This window comes from Suricata suricatta, chromosome 10, assembly GCF_006229205.1.
Source record: "Suricata suricatta isolate VVHF042 chromosome 10, meerkat_22Aug2017_6uvM2_HiC, whole genome shotgun sequence".
In the NCBI taxonomy this organism is placed as follows: domain Eukaryota; kingdom Metazoa; phylum Chordata; class Mammalia; order Carnivora; family Herpestidae; genus Suricata; species Suricata suricatta.
Genome location: NC_043709.1, coordinates 93,369,280 through 93,387,826, shown reverse-complemented (window position 1 = coordinate 93,387,826; position 18,547 = coordinate 93,369,280). Strand labels below are relative to the sequence as shown.

The window sequence follows — 18,547 nt, the reverse complement described above, 5'->3', positions numbered from 1 at the left end:
CAAGTCTGTTAACAAAGATGAGGAGAAATTTTAAAATTCCAAGGCACTTAGTTACTAATCTGATTCTGGCCGGAGTGTGGATATTCAATAAATACTTGTTAAATTAAATTGATTCAAGGTTTTATTTATTCAACCTACTTAAAGCTTATACAAACCCCTTGGAGATTTGTGTCAAGCTGTTAAGTTGGAAAAATATATGAAAGGTAGTATTTTCACTAGACCAACTTTCCTCTTAATGAGCTTTATGAGCTTAGTGTAAGTGTGTGTGTGTGTGTGTGTGTGTGTGTGTGTGTGTGTGTGTGTGTATGTGGTGTCCAGGAGAGGGTAGCAGAAGGAGGAGGTGTGGAAGAAACAGGAGAAAAGGCTGTTTCTGTTACTTCCTGTATTTGTCTTCATTGCTATACTTACAAACCAGCTACTGCCCTCTAGTGCTCACTGTATAAAGTTCCCTCCCAAATTCCATTTGTATCTTTGAAAACCCTGGTGACTCCAGGAAGGGACAACCTCTTCTTTTGCAGATAAGCAAACTGAAGTCCAGAGACTGAGGTGTCAAACTGACCCAGGCAGCTCCCTGGATTCTTAGTCATCTCACTATAACTGGCTCTGGAGAACTATTTTTATTAAAGGCATTTCAATAACTAATCAATAAAAATAACAGCATACTTACTGTATGCCTGAAACTGATATAACACTGTATGTTAACTATACTGGAAATAAAAATAAATGAATTTTTTAAGTGCACATAAAAATTACAGCACAGTAATCATTTAACAATAATTTTAAGTGTTATCTATTGTTCCCAATGTTATTCCACATAAAGCAAAATTAACTATTGGCAAAATTTACATAAAGATTTATAAATAACATTGTTATGTTTTAAACTTGAAAATTCCTGTATTACTCTTGGCGGGGGGGTTGGGAATAATTAACTAGAATGGACCTAAAGTAGATTTGGCTGTTTAGCAAAAGTGACATCACTATCTCCATGTAGCTTGATCTTCTACTAGAATTCTCCCAAAGGAAACTCTTTGCTCACTGATGGGAAGGGGGGGGGGTATCATTTTAACTTAGAACACATATTTTCATCATTTAATCATTTTGCTGGTGGGAATAAATTGAAAGTTACCCAGCTGGACATATCACTTACAAGAACATTACTGAGTAACAAAAGATTTATTCAAATATTTAATTGGAAGGAAATACATCTGGAATAAGTTTTATTGGAATTCATATAAAAAGGAAAGTAAAGCCATTAGAATTAATATCATAAACAGTTGACTTTATCTGGAACCAGCAATGCTAATGAACTGCAGCCTAGAAGTCCTAACCACTTTTTCTTGCAAACAGCCAGTCACTTTTGAATTTATATGCCAGTTATAGTTTATTGCTTTAGGTAGAGCTTTGTTTTCAGCAAATATTTTAGAGATAGATCACTCAAATTACCTAATTTGTTTCCTCTCTCCCATTGTCTTAAAAAAATGCAAAAAGAAAGTGGTAGGGGGCATTTGCCTGTCTTCACAATACTTCAAAAATCCTCCTAAGATCAGCAAGTCAGTAGAAAGTCACTGTGTTTGGGCTACCAGGAAGAACATGAATTAAGAGACATCTAGGTTCCCCCTTAGATGTCAACATAGATCCCATTGATCAAATAATCAAGTCTTGAATAGCGTCTCCTGCGGAGAGATTCTGAGAACATTCTACCCAAGAGGACAAGCCCTATGGCTAGGAACAGAATGCCAAAGAGCAGGGTTCCAATGAGGAGCCATTTTTCAAATGGAAGGCTGTGCTGACTTTCTGGAACACTCTTCAGGGAGGAACCACCTGGACTGGACTTCCCATTTCCCTGGGAAGCAGTTTGGTTGGGAGCAGAAGAATCCACATTCGACAGAAGCAGTGTAGTCGCAGAAGAAGCCACAGTTGACAAAGAAAGCGCAGCAGGGTTATAGGCATCCTCTGTGTTCAAGGACAGGTTGGAAATGTCTTTAACGGGCACTGTTCCTGGGGGGCCTTTCTCATCCGTAGGTGACTCAGAGATGGTGTTTGAAACTGGTGCTGTAGTAGTTACGCTGGCTTTGGGTGTAAGCATGGCATGTGTCAATGCTGTAGACAAGAGGCTTGTGGGAGGCTGAGACCTGAGCACAGCGAGGGGCAGAGCTGAGGTGGCCGCCTCTGGCTCAGAAGTCACAGAAGGTATCACCGGAGCATTGGCGGTGGGGAGAAATTCAGGCTTTGGAGCGGCAGAGGGGATAGGCAGAGAGGAAACAGCCATGGTAGTGGGCAGCGTTGTCACCTTTTCAGGCAGCAGATGAACTATGTTTTGTTCTGAAGAAAACCGTGAACTCTGAGAATGCCCTTTTTCTTTATAAACAGGGAACCGTGTGCTCACTTGATCGATCTCCAACAGTTTCTCCAAGTGATCTGAGGATCCCAACTTCTGAGAAAAGGCACCTTTCTGTAAGCTATCAGTGGGCTCTGAGTAACCTGTCCCAGGAGGGAGTGTGGGAGTGGTCGCCTGCAGAGACTGGCCATGGACGAGAGAACCTTCTTGGGTTAGCTCTCGGTTTGGCAAATGAGTTGTGGCCAGAGCTGGAAAATCTGAAAATGCAGAGAAAATTTAAAGGGAGATTTAAATATTTCCACGTGAAGGCAGTTAAAAAAAAAAAGAAAGAAAGAAAGCATATCGTTCAGTAAATCCCCAAACTGTTGAAACTTGACATTTCATAGAAACTTGTGCAAAATGGAAAAATACAAATTGCTAAATCAGAATCTGGTGACACTGCCTCTCTACCAGATGCTGTGGTTTATTTCTAGAGTGGTGGGACAGAGAAGAGATGTGTGGCGGAGGACTGGGCACATGAAGGAAGAGTTGGGAGGAGCAGAGCCAGGGAGCTAAGGGGAGTTCAGGACCCGAGGCAAAAGTTTTAGGGAGATGGGGACGCTGAGGGTGCCAAAGCCAGGGAAGGTGGCTGGGCCAGGCAACAGGGCTGGAAGACAAGGCACAGAGAGAAGCTCCCTGGGACTATCCAGACAGTGGGGAAGCCAGCAATCACCAGGAGAGATTTCAGAGCAAAGGCACCTGCAGGCAAGAAAGGCAAGGGGGAGAGGAGGCAGGATCCTTGCAATTTGCCTGCAACAGGGAGGAGGCGGAGGGCCGGGGAAGGAAGGTCTGGTCTCCTCCCAGGGCACTGAGGCCACCGCAGTGGCAGAAGGCTGAGGACACTGTCCAATCCAAAAGCAGGTTTCAGCACCACACTCTGGGGAGGGATGCAATTTGGGAGGTTTAATTGTCACTCTCAAAGATTAAAATTTCAGAGCCAATGTCTGAGAGTCTGAGGACAATGGGACCACATTTGAAATTAGGATGGCCCCCAGTGCTGACAGAAAGAGCCGAAAATCACTCAGTTCAGAGCACCAACTGCGGACGGAGCAGCCTCACTCATATCCCCCTCACAGGCCACAGAGAGCTTAGAATTGTGCTCTTAGCCTCACATGCCATTCATCACAGCTCAAACTGGAAAGGCTTGTGGGAGCCATCAGGGGCAGGGAAGGGTCATTCTAATTGCTCTGTGTCACTCTGCTACTTGGCTGATCATTTTCACTTAGACCTGAACTGCAGAAAACACAAGGAAGGAAGTAAAAGAATTCCTTAGCATTTATTGGTTCATTCCTCCCTTTCTCTTTCCCCCTTTCTTCTTCAACTCCTGTCAATGCCAGGGTCTCTTCTCTGCTAATAAACACCGAGAGGCAACCTCTGATTTGTACTATCTTTGACTACTCAGTAAGCGTCACACCTGGAAGAGGGTCCTTTAGCGCTGTCACTCATTAATCCATCTAGGACAGGGGTCAGCAAATTATGGCCCAAGGGCCAAATCTAGCTTGCCACTTCTCTTTGTATGGCTTGTGAGTTAATTTTTAAATGGCTGACGAAAATAAAAAAGAATAATATTTTGGGACACATGAAAATTATACAAAATTCAAATTTCAGTGTCTATAAGTCAAGTTTTATTGGCATGTAACCATACTCATTTGTTTATGCATTGTCTGTGGACACTTCATACTATAGGACAGAGGCAAGTGGGTACAATAGATTGCATATGGCCCATAAAACCTAAAATACTGGCCTGGAGAGGTGCCTGAATGGCTCAGCAGGTTGAGCTCAGGTCTCAGCTTCAAAGCTGAAGCCAGCTTCAGCTCAGGTCATGATCTCAGTTTGTGAATTTGAGCCCCACGTTAGTCTCTGGGCTGACAGCTCAGAGCCTGGAGCCTGTTTAAGATTCTGTATCTCCCTCTCTCTCTCTCTCTCTCTCTCTCTCTCTCTCTCTCTCTCTCTGCCCTTCCCCCACTCACACTCCATCTCTCAAAAATAAAGCAACATTAGAAAAAAATTTTTTAAAAAAACTGGCCTGGAAAGCCTAAAATACTTCTTATTTGGCCCTTGACAGAAAAAGCCTGCAGACACCTGCTCTCGCACATAGTATTTTACTCCAAAATAGAATTTGGATGATTGAAATTCCTCTTTCCTCCAACAATGCCGAAGAGTTTCTGTGGCAGGTTATATCACGATGATAGATATAACATCACCATGAGATAAATGGCATCTATATTTTTAGGTAGCATCAGATATTTTTCAAAAGGAACAGGACTCAACATATTCCATTTTAAAGTTAAAAAAAAAATGACCAACTAAATGCTCCATGACGTGTGTGACCTCAGAACTTAAACAAAACCATTGACAAGAATGACCCAAACAGCTGCTTTCTTTCTCAAGAACGCCCCAGCTCATAAACAAAGCAATGCAAGTGCTAGTCCCGTTTCTTGATAAGATTCATCTATTGGCAAAGATCCTAGAAGCATGCAGGGGTCCTCCGCACCTGCTCCCTTCACCTCACCCACTGACGTTTGCCATTGGGGTATGGTGCAGTTTCTCGCTTGTGCAGAGAGAGCCAGTGGGGACTGTGAAACAGCCCTGTACCCTCAATCCCTCTTTCGAGTTTCATTTTCAAGTGACTTGATGAAATAAAACACTTAGGGACTGACTTAAATTACTTGGAAGCCAGCCGAGCAAATGGACCCCCAATTTATTCTGTCTCTGAATTCCCCTATTCTAGTCCTTGGTAGAAATGACATACTGCAAAGCTGAGAAAATAACTAAAAAATTCCAAATTGCAATGGTTTCATAGCATGCACAGAGTACACAGTCATCATCTTTCAAACTTTTGGTCTGTAAATATTAGCCCATCCGTTATAGAAAATGGAGACAAACCACCAAACAGATGTCTATTAATTTCACTCTAAACAGGAAGCAGATAATTTATTTTTGTGGGTACTCTCGATCCGTCAACATGGGCAGATTCATTAAGAGAATTACAAACACAGTTTGTAAACATCCTGTACATGTAAAGCCAGCTACACACGAGGTGCAGGGTCAACCTGCTCTGGGCTGATGGCGCTCCCTGGTGGCTGCCACAGGAACTGTTTGACTCGAATTCCACTTCGTGACCTTCACAGCCTCCCAGAAAAGATTCACACACATGCCAAGTTCCCTTTCCTCTCATTTCCACTGGAGAGAATCTTTACCTCATAGTCCCTCTTCTACACATGGATTATGAAAGCAACAACATTACAGAAACATATGGAAATTATAAAACAAATTCAACTACAGTTTTTATCATTTATGTATCAGCAACTATTACCATTTCTGTATGCTTTAAAGTTAAATTTTTTTCATGCAATTGGAAAATAACTGGGTGTTTTTCACCTGAAATTTTATTTATGTACCTCAAACGTATTTATTTTAAGTTTATTTATGATGAGACAGAGAGTGGGAGAGAGAATCCCAAGCAGGCTCTGCACTGCCAGCACAGAACCCAACGCGGTGCTCAGACCCACGAACCACGAGATCCTGACCTGAGTCGAAATCAAGAGCGGGACGCTCAACCTCTTTCAAGGCAATTGGACGCTTAGGCTCCTCCTAGTTTCTCACTTTTTAAACTAATTTCACAAAAAACATGCTTCAAACAATAGCTTTTACTTGTTTTGGTCTTGTTTCTTTAGGTTTATGTAAGTAGAATTGCTGGATTAAGTTACCTATAATTTCTTTAATACCATGCTTTAGTTGTGAAGTAGAAGACAGACACGGGAATGCGCTGATAGTCGAAGAAGGGACAACAGAGGCAGAACGTTACCATCCAACTTCCACGCGATGGAGTCCCAGAATAGGAACAAGCATTCCGATTCGCGTCTTGAGCCCTGACCTCTTTGGAAACTAAGACTAGAATATCTCTTTCCCACTGAATTACCTCCCCTGGCCACCTAACAGGCTCTGCAGTGCTCCAAGTGATCAAACAGGAACAGCAAGAAGTATCACCGCCACACTGTAGGTGCCAATGTTTTTAGCCCAGATGATTTGTACACAGGCACAAAGTGAAGGAGCCATGCAGATCTGGGGCAGCCGCACTGGTCACCAAAGCCCCAAAAGAGCAGGACAAGACAGTGTCCACATAAAGTAAGGTCTTAAGTGTTTTCAAAAGCCTAATCTGTTCTATGCCTAGTATTTTAAAAAAATCAGTATCTAAAAAAAATAATGTTTATTTTGAGAGAGCATGCACGCAAGCTGGGCAATGGGCAGAAAGAGAGAGGGAGAGAGAGAATCCCAAGCAGGCAATGTGGGGCTTCAACTCACAAGCCATGAGATCATGACCAAGGTTTTGGCTCAGGCGGTCCGTGAGTTCAAGCCCCATGTCACCTGCTTGGGATTCTCTCTCTCCCTCTGTGTCCCTCACCCCACTTGTGTGGATGCTTTCTCTCAAAATAAATAAACTTAAAAAAAAATTTTTTTTAGTAAAAAATTGTGGTAAAATGTATATGCAATTTACCCCTTTAACTCTCTGTAAGTATACAGTTCAGTGGCATTGAGAATATTCACATTTCTCTGCAACCATCACTCTTATCCATCTCCAGAACTTTCTTCATCTAGCAAAACTGAAACTTTTGTACCTTATGCCAGTTTTCTTATACGTGGGTTTATATCACTATTTAGGAAGAATTTACACAGATAATTTGTGCCTTATGCTCCTGCTTTAGGGAATGTTTGATACATCTGGTTCATTAACCAAAACTCAGACACAGGCTTACCCAGGGAACAAAGCGGGAGTCGGAGCCCAGGTACCCTGGGCATCGTTCCCCAAAGTCCCTCTGGAGAGAATCTTTCACACGTGAATTATAAAAGCAACAACATTACAGAAGTATATGGAAATTATAAAACAAATTAAACTATGGTTTTTATCACCATGTCCCAGCAACTATTAACATTTCTGCATGCTTTAAATTAAATTAATTAAAGTTAATTTTTTTCATGTAATTGAAAAACAACTGGGTGTTCTTCACACCTAAGGCAGTCACGAGACGACCCGTGACTGCACCCCCTTTCCCAACCCTAAAGCCAGTCTCCTTGATCTTCCCCAGCTCAGTAGTTGGTGCTCCATCCACCTAGACATTCAAGCCCAAAACGAGGAAACTAGGACTCAGTTCCTGTGCTTCTCTTCTCCATGCTGTCACCCTGTCACCCCCATCCCACACCGTTGGCTCTACCTCTGAAACAGCCATATGTTTACTTCTCTCTACCTCGTCTGCCACCTCACTGGCCCACAATGTCATGGCCTTTCACTTGGATCTTGCCTCTGCCTCCTACCCAGTCTTCCCGCTTCTTCTCTTGCTACTGCATTGTTGTCCTTACCCAGAAGGGTGGTCACAGTGAGCTTTGAGAAATCACCCTGAAAACACCATGTTACATGCCTACTCAGAAATTTCCAATGGCTTCCTATTAGACACCTAAAATAAGAACTTCTGGGCACCTGGGTGGCTCAATCGGTTAAGCGTCTGACTTGGGCAGTTCAAGCAGTCTGGGAGTTCAAGCCCCACATCGGGCTCTGAGTTGACAGCTCAGAGCCTGAAGCCTTCTTCAGATTCTGTGCCTCCCTCTCTCTCTCTGACCTTCCCCTGCTCATGCTCTGTCTCTCTCTGTCACTCAAAAATCAACAAACATTTTAAAAATTAAAAAAGAACATCCTCCCCTGACATACAAAGTTTTATGTGATCTCCCCACTTTTCATACTTCTTGCATATCAAGGGAGAATCCCAAGCAGGCTCTGCACTGCCCCATTCACAGCTCAATCCCATGAACCAGGAGACATGACCTGAGCCAAAGCCAGGCCCTTGACTGGCTGAGGCACCCAGGTGCCCCTGTATTTCTCTCTTTATATGGTTTACTGTGAGTCAGCCAGCCGAGACCGAAGTGTTTGTTCTTCAAATACTCCCAAACCATTCTGCCTCAGGATATTGAAACAGGCTACTTCCTCTGCCTGAAAGTCTTCCCAGATCTTCTCACATATGGGTTCTTACTGTTCAATTCTCAGTTAAGGGATTTCTTCTTCAAGGATGCTTCCTCTGATCACCTAACCAAGAGGGTCCACCAGTGACCATCTATTACCTTGTCTTAGCTCAATCATCAACGTAACACGTGAGTCTATATTTTTCTTGATTACTTATCTAGGATGGTTATTATCTCTCCCTCCTAAAACATAAGTTCCAGAGGTAAGAACCTTGTTTTCCATGTCAAGTGCTATATTTTTGTGTTCCTGGGGTGGAAAAAGTGTTTGGCACATATAGGAGATGCTAAATAATGTTTGTTGTTTTTGAGTAAATGAACAAATAGAATGTTATTAATAGCCAAAAGTATAATGACAAAAACTTTCCAAAACGTAAATAAAAGGACACTTGATACTGAAAACATTTCATCCTGGACATTAACAAACCAGGGCTCCTGGGGGGCTCAATCGGTTACACATCTAGCTCTTGGTTTTGGATCAAGTCGTGATCTCATGGTTTTGTGAGTTCGAGCTGCATGTCAGGCTCTACACTGACGGAGTCGAGCCTACTTGGGTTTCCCTCTCTCTGCCCCTCCCCTGCTCACGCTGTCTGTCTCACTCAAAAATAAATAAATAAATCAATAAGCTTAAAAAATGAACATGCCAAAATCTCACCAAGACATATCTAAATTATTATATTATTTTTGTTTATTTTCTATATTCTGAACAAATATGTTGGAATGGAGGCTGTATTTCCAATGCCTTGCACAGAATTTGGCATATGGTAGATGCTTAGTAAATACTTCTTGAGTGAACCTCCCTCCAGGTCTAGGTAAAAAAATCCAGTGCGTTTGATTTCACATAATGTGATTATAAAATAATTAGAAACTAAAGACAAATGTAGTAAAATTTTATATACTCACATAGATCTTAATGCTTTAAAAATGTTTTTATAATTTTTGAGAATGAGAGAGAGACAGAACACAAGCAGGGAAGGGGCGGGGGGGTGGTGGGAGACACAGAATCTGAAGCAGGCTCCAGGCTCTGAGCTGTCAGCACAGAGTTCAGCATGGGGCTCAAACCCACAGAGGGCGAGATCACGACCTGAGCCAAAGTCAGATGCTTAACCGACTGAGCCACTCAGGGGCCTCAGGTCTTAACCCTTTTAAAACAGTCACCCTGGACTGTGGAAACCTTATTCCAAGGGCTGCTTACATTTTTCTAAAGAGGTATTTCCAACTGAAAGGTCTGTGTGCCTTCTATCTCAGGAAGGTAGAAACAAAGGCAAAACAACACAAAATACCATCCTTCAGAATCTTTCATTGGAAAAAAGATGTTTGGTTTAATAGACAATTCAATTGTAAATCATGAGAGTTTTCTGGTGTGCCTCTATATTTGTGACTACTTTTGGTAGTTTTACTTAGATTCTTTTGTAGAAATTCTTTCACATGAACCATATCCTTAAATAATTCCAATCAGCAAAGAAAAAGAACAATGTTTTTATTACCTCTAATTATCCTGTAACTCATAAGTCCCTTTGCTGGTTTCAGTGGACAGGCTTCCTCAGTGGGACAGAAAAACAGGTAGCAGTTGGGCTGTCTAGCTGTTTTTCGAGTGTCGAAGATCATCAAGTTACACGCTTTGTCTCCTGCAATGAAAGGTATCGTAAGTATTACATTGAAAAAGGATACTCTAAAGAGAACAGCAATGATTTATTTTGCTCTCCAACACAAATACCTTTGTTCATGATGTTCATTTGCTTGCTGACCACTAATTCATTTCCTGTTCCTTAGAGCACTAATTCATTTCCTGTTCCTTAGTCACTTAAAGCAATTTGTAAAGACATCAGGTTAAAAAATCTGAATTAAGGTAATTCGGGCAATACCAACTTTAAATAGTACCTTTAATTCTTTTTTTAAAATGCATTTAATTCTTTAGATAAGCCTTCCATTTGCTCAAATATCCATCAAAATGTACACAGAAATACTGACTTTGCCATCTTTACACACTTACAACTGAGTTGGAACTTAAGAAATGGGTCTAACCTAATGATTTCATGTTTCTCTCATATCCCAAAGACAGACACCTATGCAGCCATGAGTCTGGCTTTCTTGAGTACAGTCCCCACATTTAGCATCAGACCACCACTGTCTCCTTCCACAGATGACCTGAGTAGTGGATGGAATACAAAGTCTATTTTTTACTTTTATTGGTACCATTCTTCTTTTGATTTTTCTTCTTCACATTTCTACTCTTCCTTATTTCTGCTTTTCCATTTTCCTTCCTTTCTGACATTTCACTCTGAACTTTCATTTCTTGCTTTTTTTGTCTCTTCCACTAATGCCCAATCAAAATTATTCTTTCTATTCATCATGGCCTAGAGTTGGCTTTGGTCTCAATCTGGTACCGCGTCACATCTTGGCCCACAACCCTTGAGGATTCAGTATATCCCTTGCCAGGATGAAGGTAGCCTGTTTTTTTTTAATGCTTTTTAAATTTATTTTTGAGAGAGAAAGAGTGTGAGCAGGCAAGGGGCAGAGAGAGAGGGAGACACAGAATCCAAAGTAGGCTCCAGGCTCTGAATTGTCAGCACAGAGCCTGACATGGGGCTCAAACTCACAAACTGTGAGATCATGACTTGAGTCAAGGTTGGATATTTAACCAGCTGAGTCACCCAGGCAACCCAGGATGAAGGTTAAGAGGCACACAGGCATGCTCTTTCTCAACACACACACACACACACACACACACACACAGAAACACATACACGCATGCAACCATGTATTAACTAACCTTATTGTGGTAGTCATTTCACAATATATAGATGTAAAAAATCATCACACTGTGTATCTTAAATTTTCACAATGTTACATGCCAAATATGTCTCAATAAAGCCAGGGGCAAATATTCTGCATAACTGGCCATCAGCACCACTTCCTCAAATCAGGCAATGGTGAGGCTCAACCTTGACTCCCGCATGTGGAAATAAGATGGAGTTTCTGCAGGGGTTTTATCACGTCATCTCTCCACCAGGCAACAAGAAAGGTGCTTTGGCTTTTCCTTTCTCAGCAATAGGATAATTCTGCAATTCCATTTTTGGGGGGCACATGGGTAAAGGGGAAGGTCCATAAGTCCCCCAAGTTGTATACAAAACATCATGTCCTTTGTACTTATGGTCATTTTTCTTTATTTTTAAATACATTTTTATTTTATTTTATTTTTGAGAGAGACAGACCATGAGTAGGGGAAGGGCAGAGAGAGAGAGAGGGAGATACAGAATCCAAAGCAGGCTCCAGGCTCTGAGCTGTCAGCACAGAGCTGGACACGGGGCTTGAACTCACGGACCATGAGATCATGGCCTGCGTTTTTCTAAAATCTGTGGCTAAAAGCAAATTATCAACGTGCTTAAAGCCATTGCTCAATAAATGAGGAAACAGTCTGAGATCTGTTAAATGAGACCCACAATTACCTCTACTTACAGTAAAGCAGTAACAGCAATTCTACCTGTACGATAAAGCAGCAAACCCTCATTTCGCACTAAACACCCGTTATGGAACTGAAAAGAAATCCAAGGTTTCCTGTGTTGCCAGCAAACACCCACACAGCATTCCATCCTGTTTGCAGATAATTTGCTATTTCACAGAAATGTTGATACCAACATTTAAAGAAAAACTGGAAATTTAAATTAAATCTCTGTAATTTCCATAAATTACTCCTATAGAGAGTGTCAAAGCACACCACTGGGTTTGAGAAAACCATTGAAAGTGGTTTTCCTCCTGACATCAAGTACATGGTATCTTTTCCACACTAATACTCCAATTCTTCAAGACACTGACTGAATGTCTTATTCAATTCTTTTTTTAATTTTTATTTTATATTATTTTATTTTAAGTTTTCAATGTTTTTTATTTTTGAGAGCCAGAGTACAAGCGGGGGAGGGGGGAGAGAGAATGAGACACAGAATCCGAAGCAGGATCCAGGTTCTGAGCTGTCAGCACAGAGCCCAATACAGGGCTTGAACCCACAGACTGGGAGATCATGACCTGAGCTGAAGTTGGATGCTTAACCGACCAAACCACCCAGGCACCCCTCTTTTTTTTTTTAATATTTATTTATTTTTAAGAGACAGAGAGAGACGGAGTGTTAACAGGAGAGGGGCAGAGAGTAAGGGAGACACAGAATCTGAAAGCAGGCTCTGAGCTGTCAGCACAAAGCCTGACACAGGGCTCGAACCCATGAACTGTGAGATCATGACCTGAGCCGAAGTCAGAAGTTTAACAAACTGAGCCACCCAGGTGCCCCAATTCAATTCAGTTCTTACTTTAACTGCCTGCAGTTAGCATCAGACGCTACTCAGATGCCACAGGTTTAAGGGTTCAGTCCCCTAAGACTGTCCTCACTTAGAGGCCAGTCAAAAGTACCAGCTCTTAGGTTACTCATACTTCTGCCCAACTTGGCTGTAAATCCAGGTTCCTACCACCCCTACTTCAGGTTGACAATTTGCTAGAACTATTTACAGAACTTAGGAAAAGGCTATACTTACTACTATAGTTTATCACTAAAGACACAAATGAATAGCCAGACACATTGTATTCTGTCCGGTTGTACCTGGCGTGCATAATCCTCTTGCACATGTGCATGTGTTTGCCAACTTGGAAGCCCCCTAAACCTGTGTTTAGGGATTTTTTTTATGGAGATTTCATCATGTGGGCACAACTGATTAAATCATTGGCCATTGGTAAATGCATTCAATCTCCAGCCCTTCTCCCCTACCTAGAGGGGTAGAAGGAGCTGTAAGTTCCAAACTTCTAATTAAGCCTTGGTCTTTCTAGTGATGAGTTCCCATCCCAGAGCTATCCAGGGAGTCACCAAGAGTCATAACTCAGGTGTGGTTAAAAGAGGCTCATAATGAATAACAAAAGAAGCTTGTAGACTCAGGAAATGCAAGGTTTTGGGGAGCTCTGTGCCAAGAACCAGGAACAAAGACTATATGCATACATTTCTGATGATACCACACCCATTATAGAAGAAGAGAAACCAAAGATACAAGAGAAAACATATGACTCGGTTGGCCAGTAAGTCAGGTAAGAACCATTAGCCCAGCATTGACTAGCTCTTCCAGGCTCCTTAATGGCAAGGCTTGTCCATGTTCTTTGTTGTTTTGTCTCCAAAACAACAAGGCATTCTGTGCTCAATAAATTTAGCGTGGGTGTTTTTTGTGGTTGTTTGTTTATTTGTCATTTAGGGAATTAGGACAGGGTCATAAACAACTGAAAAATGAACACTGTTTCACTTGGATAAATACTTATTGAGTCTGGAACTTGAAACATGAAAAGGTATGGTTCAAACCTGTGGGCCTATTTCTTCACGGAACTGGGTCAGTCCAAACAACTTCCCATGTCCCTTAAGGGTTTTTATTTCCAATATCTCAGATGCCTGTTAGAACATAACACTGGTGGTTCTCAACCTTTCTTCTACCTAGACACCTGGATGATATAGACACACACTCATCAGTAACTTTGACTCAGCTCGGGAGGGGATGACACACTTGTGGCACATTTTCCCAGTGATTCTGTTACCCACATTTCTACCCCACTGAGAACCACTGGTATAAACTAGGCAGCCACATCAACAAGCTGCTTATATCACGAAACACAGAAAATGAAGAGCTGCCAAGGGACTATTACTTACCTGTTATGTTTTTTGTTGAACAGCAAGAATTAATGCACTCTTCCTGAGTTAATGTATGTATGGGTTCATTGCCTCTAATTCCCTTAGAAAGAGATGACTGGATGTCAATGACAACATCTTCTAAAGTCGTAGTGGGGCAGTTCTGACTGGTGGACAGCCGTAGGGTCAGGAAACAAATTATTACAAAAGTGGAAGTCAAGCCCCATTCTTCCCTAAAGAACATTTTAAATTTCAGGGTAGCCTTAGTCTTCCAAGGTCAAGGATAATCCTCCCTCTGGTCTGACCTTGCTTCAAGAAGATTGTACAGATCATAGAATTTCTCTCTAGAACAAAAATAGAAAATCATCAATGAGTTTTGTTCCTTTTAATAAATGTCACAAAGATACATTTCATTTCCTTCAAGTCAGTGTCAATGACTCATGATTTAGAAAACAAATAAATAAGCATTTTTTAATGTTTCACTTTTAATAAATCAAGACAACCTCCATTTAAAACTTGGTAAAGAACTAATTAGCACAAACACGTATACTATCCCATCAGTGCTTAAAAGCTGACACATGTCTCTGAAGGAAGAGATATAAACAGGAGGCCTGCCCCCAAAGTTCTAGAACCCTTCCACTTCTTGCTTCTCCTAACCAGGAGGGGAGAAGACACAAAATCTCCAGTCACCGATAAAGCAGTGATAATAGGCTTGAGCAGAGTTTCTTTCTCAGTATTAACAACAAGCATTTTAAAATCACCTGTGAGGTGGTAAGCAATGTGCTATGAAATATACATATATTATCCCATTTAATCCTATACTAGGTTTGAAAAAAAAAGCTACTATTTTCCTCATTTTATAGATGAGGAAACTGAGGCTGTCTTTCTTGTGGCTGCCTCTCCTTAAGTACCAAATCAGAGACAGGTAACTCTAATAATCTAATTCTAAGAGTTAGTTGGTCAGTAGAGGGAATTCATTCATTTTCAGAATACAAATTGTTCACTGAATCACAGTGTAGAGCAGAATTACTTCTTTAATCTCCTTCTCCTTCTTTTTCTTCTTTCATGAACCTGAACCCTTTGGTAGTCTGGTAAAGCTTAGGATCTTTTCTGAGAGACAGGTTTTAAAATATAAAAATGAGGGGTGCCTGGGTGGCTCAGTCCAATGAATATCCAATTCTTGATTTCAGCTCAGGTCACCATCCCAGGGTAGTGGATCGAGCCCTGTATCCATCCAGTTCTGTGCTGAGTGTGCACAGAAGATTCACTCTTTCTCTCTCTGCCCCTCTCCCTCTTTGCCCCTCTCCCTGCTCGTGTACTCTCTCTCTCTCCCTGTAAAAAACAAACAAAAAAAATCCTATAAATTATTTGAAAAATAAAATAATAAAATAATATACATTTTATAGGTTTTTTTGATAGGTTGGATTTCATTAAAATTAATGAATCACTGTTCACAGAATAAACACTGTTCAGAGAATAAAAAGATAAGCCACAGACTGGGAGAAATATTTGCAAAACATGTATCTGATAAAGGACTAGTAGCTATAATACACAAAGAACTCTTAGAACACAACCCAATTAACAATGGGCAAAGTTGGGGCACCTGGGTGGTTCAGTTGGTTAAGTGTCTGACTCTTGGATTTGACTTGGGTCATGGTGTCACAGTTCCTGAGATCAAGCCCCACATGGATCTCAAAGGAGATATATAGATGACAAATAAGCTTATGAGGAGATACTCAAGATCATAATAATTAAGGAACTGCAAATTCAAACACCTATACTACACACCTATTAGAATGACTAAAACCCAAAAAACTGGCAAAACCAAATCCTACAAAAATCTATGTATAAAATGTTTATATTAACTTTACATATCATTGCCAAAAACTGGAAACAACCAAGACATCTTTGAATAGGTAAATGGATACGGGTGTCTGGGTGGCTCAGTCGGCTGGGTACCTGACACTGACTCAGGTCATGATCTCACGGTTCATGGCTTTGAGCCTGGCATCAGGCTCTGTGCTGATGGCTCAGAGCCTGGCGCCTGCTTCAGATTCTGTGTCTCCCTTTTCTCTCATGTTCTGTCTCTTTCTCTCAAGAATAAACATTTAAAATAATTTTTTAAAAATAGGTGAATGCATAAACAAATTGTGGTACATCCTCATAATGGAATATTACTCAGTAGTAAAAAGAAATGAGCTATCAAGCCACAGAAGGACATAGAGGAACCATAATTGCATATTGCTAAGTGAAAGAGGCTGGTCTGAAAGATATGACTTCTTGTCAACTATATGGCATTCTGGAAAAGGCAAAACTACATCAACAGTAAAAATATCAGTGGTTGCTAGGAGGAGGAAGGGAGCGGTGAATCGGTGGAACACAGGGATTTTTAGAGTAGTGAAATTGTTCTGAATGATATTGTAATGGTAGATACATGTCTTCTCATTTGTCAAAACGGCACAATATAAAGAGTGATCCCTAACATTGGGGTGCCTTGCTGGCTCAGTCCGTGGAGCATGGAACTCTTGATCTCCAGGTTGTGAGTTCAAGCACGACAATGGGTGTAGAAACTACTTAATAATAAAATCTTAAGAAAAAAAAAAGAGTGATTCCCTAATTAAACAAATAGACTTTAAAATGACAAAATAGTAAAAAAAAAAAGTCGAAAAGCAAAAAAAAAAAAAGCATATATTACCCATATATAGCAACCACACAAGTCAATAGCTTCCTTGCTGTTGCGTCCAACTTTCAACTTTCGTTACCAGTCAAACAATAAGTAACATTTATGTTTCTCTCATGCCAGTCTCTGTGCTAAGCAATTTACATATGTCATGCCATTTAATCCTTACAAGAATCCTATTGAGATAGATTTGCCATCCTTATGAGATAGATCCCATTATTAACCCCATTTTCAGTTAATATATAAACAATTGTGGGATATCTGTGCTTCTTTATTAACCTCTCGAGTAACAAGAGGTACATTAATAACTGCCATACTTTTGAAGTACTGTTGAATGTACATGATACTTAAGATCTGTGTAATCAGTAATATGAAACGAAAACACCTGTGATTTCTAGTGGTGGCAAATTGCAGCTGCCTCTAACTCTACCAAGGCTTTGGTCACATGCCTCTCAGAGGAAATGTTACATTTCAGTTAGCGGCTACTAAAATAATACATTTTCCCACAGCAGTTCACAGACTTTAGGAATACTAACCATGGCTTCTCCAGGTTAAGTATCCTGGTACAAGTGACCTTTTTTATGCTGCCACAGTTTGCAAGTCTCTTTTCTAGCCCTAAAGAAAACCAGACAGTAGCAAAAGAGGAAAAGAAGACCAATGTCTTACTTTGCATGGATTAGGACAAGATCCCTTCTCAAGTTTTTGTAAAGAAACCAGAACTATGAAAGGGGATGGGGTAGGAACTGTGTTTTCTCTATGCCGCATCTTTATGGCATCTGGATTGCAAGAAGTAAGGAAAAGTTTATCTCGCTAAAGATACTCAACCACTGTAATTCTTCTAATCATTATTACTTAGGCCTTAAGGGTCCACAGTCAAGTTGAATTGTGTTGAAAGGTAGGGTGAAAATGATACAGGTGGGAAGAAGTTCAGGAGGCACTGAACTTGAACGCCTGCTTACTATAGTACCTAAAATGCACTTGTACAAAACCGTGTCAGATACTGGAAATCACTTTCTTTCCCTTCCTTTGAGGAAATGCTTGTGGCTTACTGAGCATTCTTCTGTCTCTCCTAATGACAACGCGGAGCCAGGGCCACTGAGAACCGGTGCTGCTGCGCGAGCCTGAAGATCCCCTCTGGGCGTCCACGGCCCACCAACACCCCGCCCAGCCCTTCCTCGCCCCAACTCGGTCGCTGGCGCTCCGGGAGAGGTAGACGGGTCTCGCTCCAGAAGCAGAGCGGGGGTGGGGGGCGCTGCGCTCTCGGCAGTGGCTGCGCAGCCCGCGGCTGGCCGTGAGGGGAGGGCTGTGACGCCTTTACCTGGTAGCTACAGGCCCCGCGGGCCCCGGTGTCCCACTCGCGCGAGGACAGCCCCGACGCGCTCTCGAGGAAGGAGCTGCAGATCCGCGCGAGGGTCGCGGTGAGGGCGGCAGGGATGCACCGCAGCTCCAGGCCGGCCCGCGGGGTGTATGCTTCCCCAGTTCCTGCTTCCGTTGCGGAGGCCGAAAGTTGGCCAGGGGCGGGGGAGGGCACATTCCTGCCCAGCAACCCGGAGCTGCTTCCCGGCCACTTGGAGCGCGGTCCTCCGGGGGCCCCTCCCCGCGGTGGCTCCCGGCGCTCGGCGATCGCGCCAGCAGCGGCCCCCCCACCCGCCCCGCTGCGGCCCCTGGGAGGGGCGAGGGCTCGACCCGCCGGATGGGCAGCGGGTGTGCAGGACGCGCGACCGCCCCAGAGAGAAGTCAGACGGTGCAAAACGTGTGCCCTGCGTCTGCCTCTCCCTCTGTGTCCTGGTCTCGCTCCCCTCTCCCCGGAGGCAACCTCTGTGTGCGGTTT

At 42.3% G+C, this 18,547-nt stretch overlaps 1 protein-coding gene across 1 annotated transcript; it reads right to left on the bottom strand.

Annotated features, from left to right (window-relative positions):
* Positions 1-1,154: 1,154 nt before the first annotated feature.
* MANSC1 (MANSC domain containing 1) lies at positions 1,155-18,272 on the bottom strand. The gene is made up of 4 exons (XM_029955362.1): positions 18,035-18,272; positions 14,058-14,380; positions 9,874-10,014; positions 1,155-2,595 (listed from the first exon to the last, which is right to left on the bottom strand). Exons 2-4 carry the CDS (start codon positions 14,278-14,280, stop codon positions 1,619-1,621), a joined length of 1,341 nt encoding a protein of 446 aa, XP_029811222.1. The 5' UTR covers positions 14,281-14,380; positions 18,035-18,272; the 3' UTR covers positions 1,155-1,618.
* Positions 18,273-18,547: the final 275 nt, after the last annotated feature.

Bases quoted from the DNA above. Each gene is read 5' to 3' on its own strand.
- MANSC1 (XM_029955362.1), bottom strand. From the start codon at position 14,280: ATGTTCTTTAGGGAAGAATGGGGCTTGACTTCCACTTTTGTAATAATT. The intron at 10,015-14,057 runs GTAAGTAATAGT...CTTTCATTGCAG, and splicing joins TTCAACAAAAAACATAACAG to GAGACAAAGCGTGTAACTTG. The intron at 2,596-9,873 runs GTAATAAAAACA...CTGCATTTTCAG, and splicing joins GAGTTACAGGATAATTAGAG to ATTTTCCAGCTCTGGCCACA.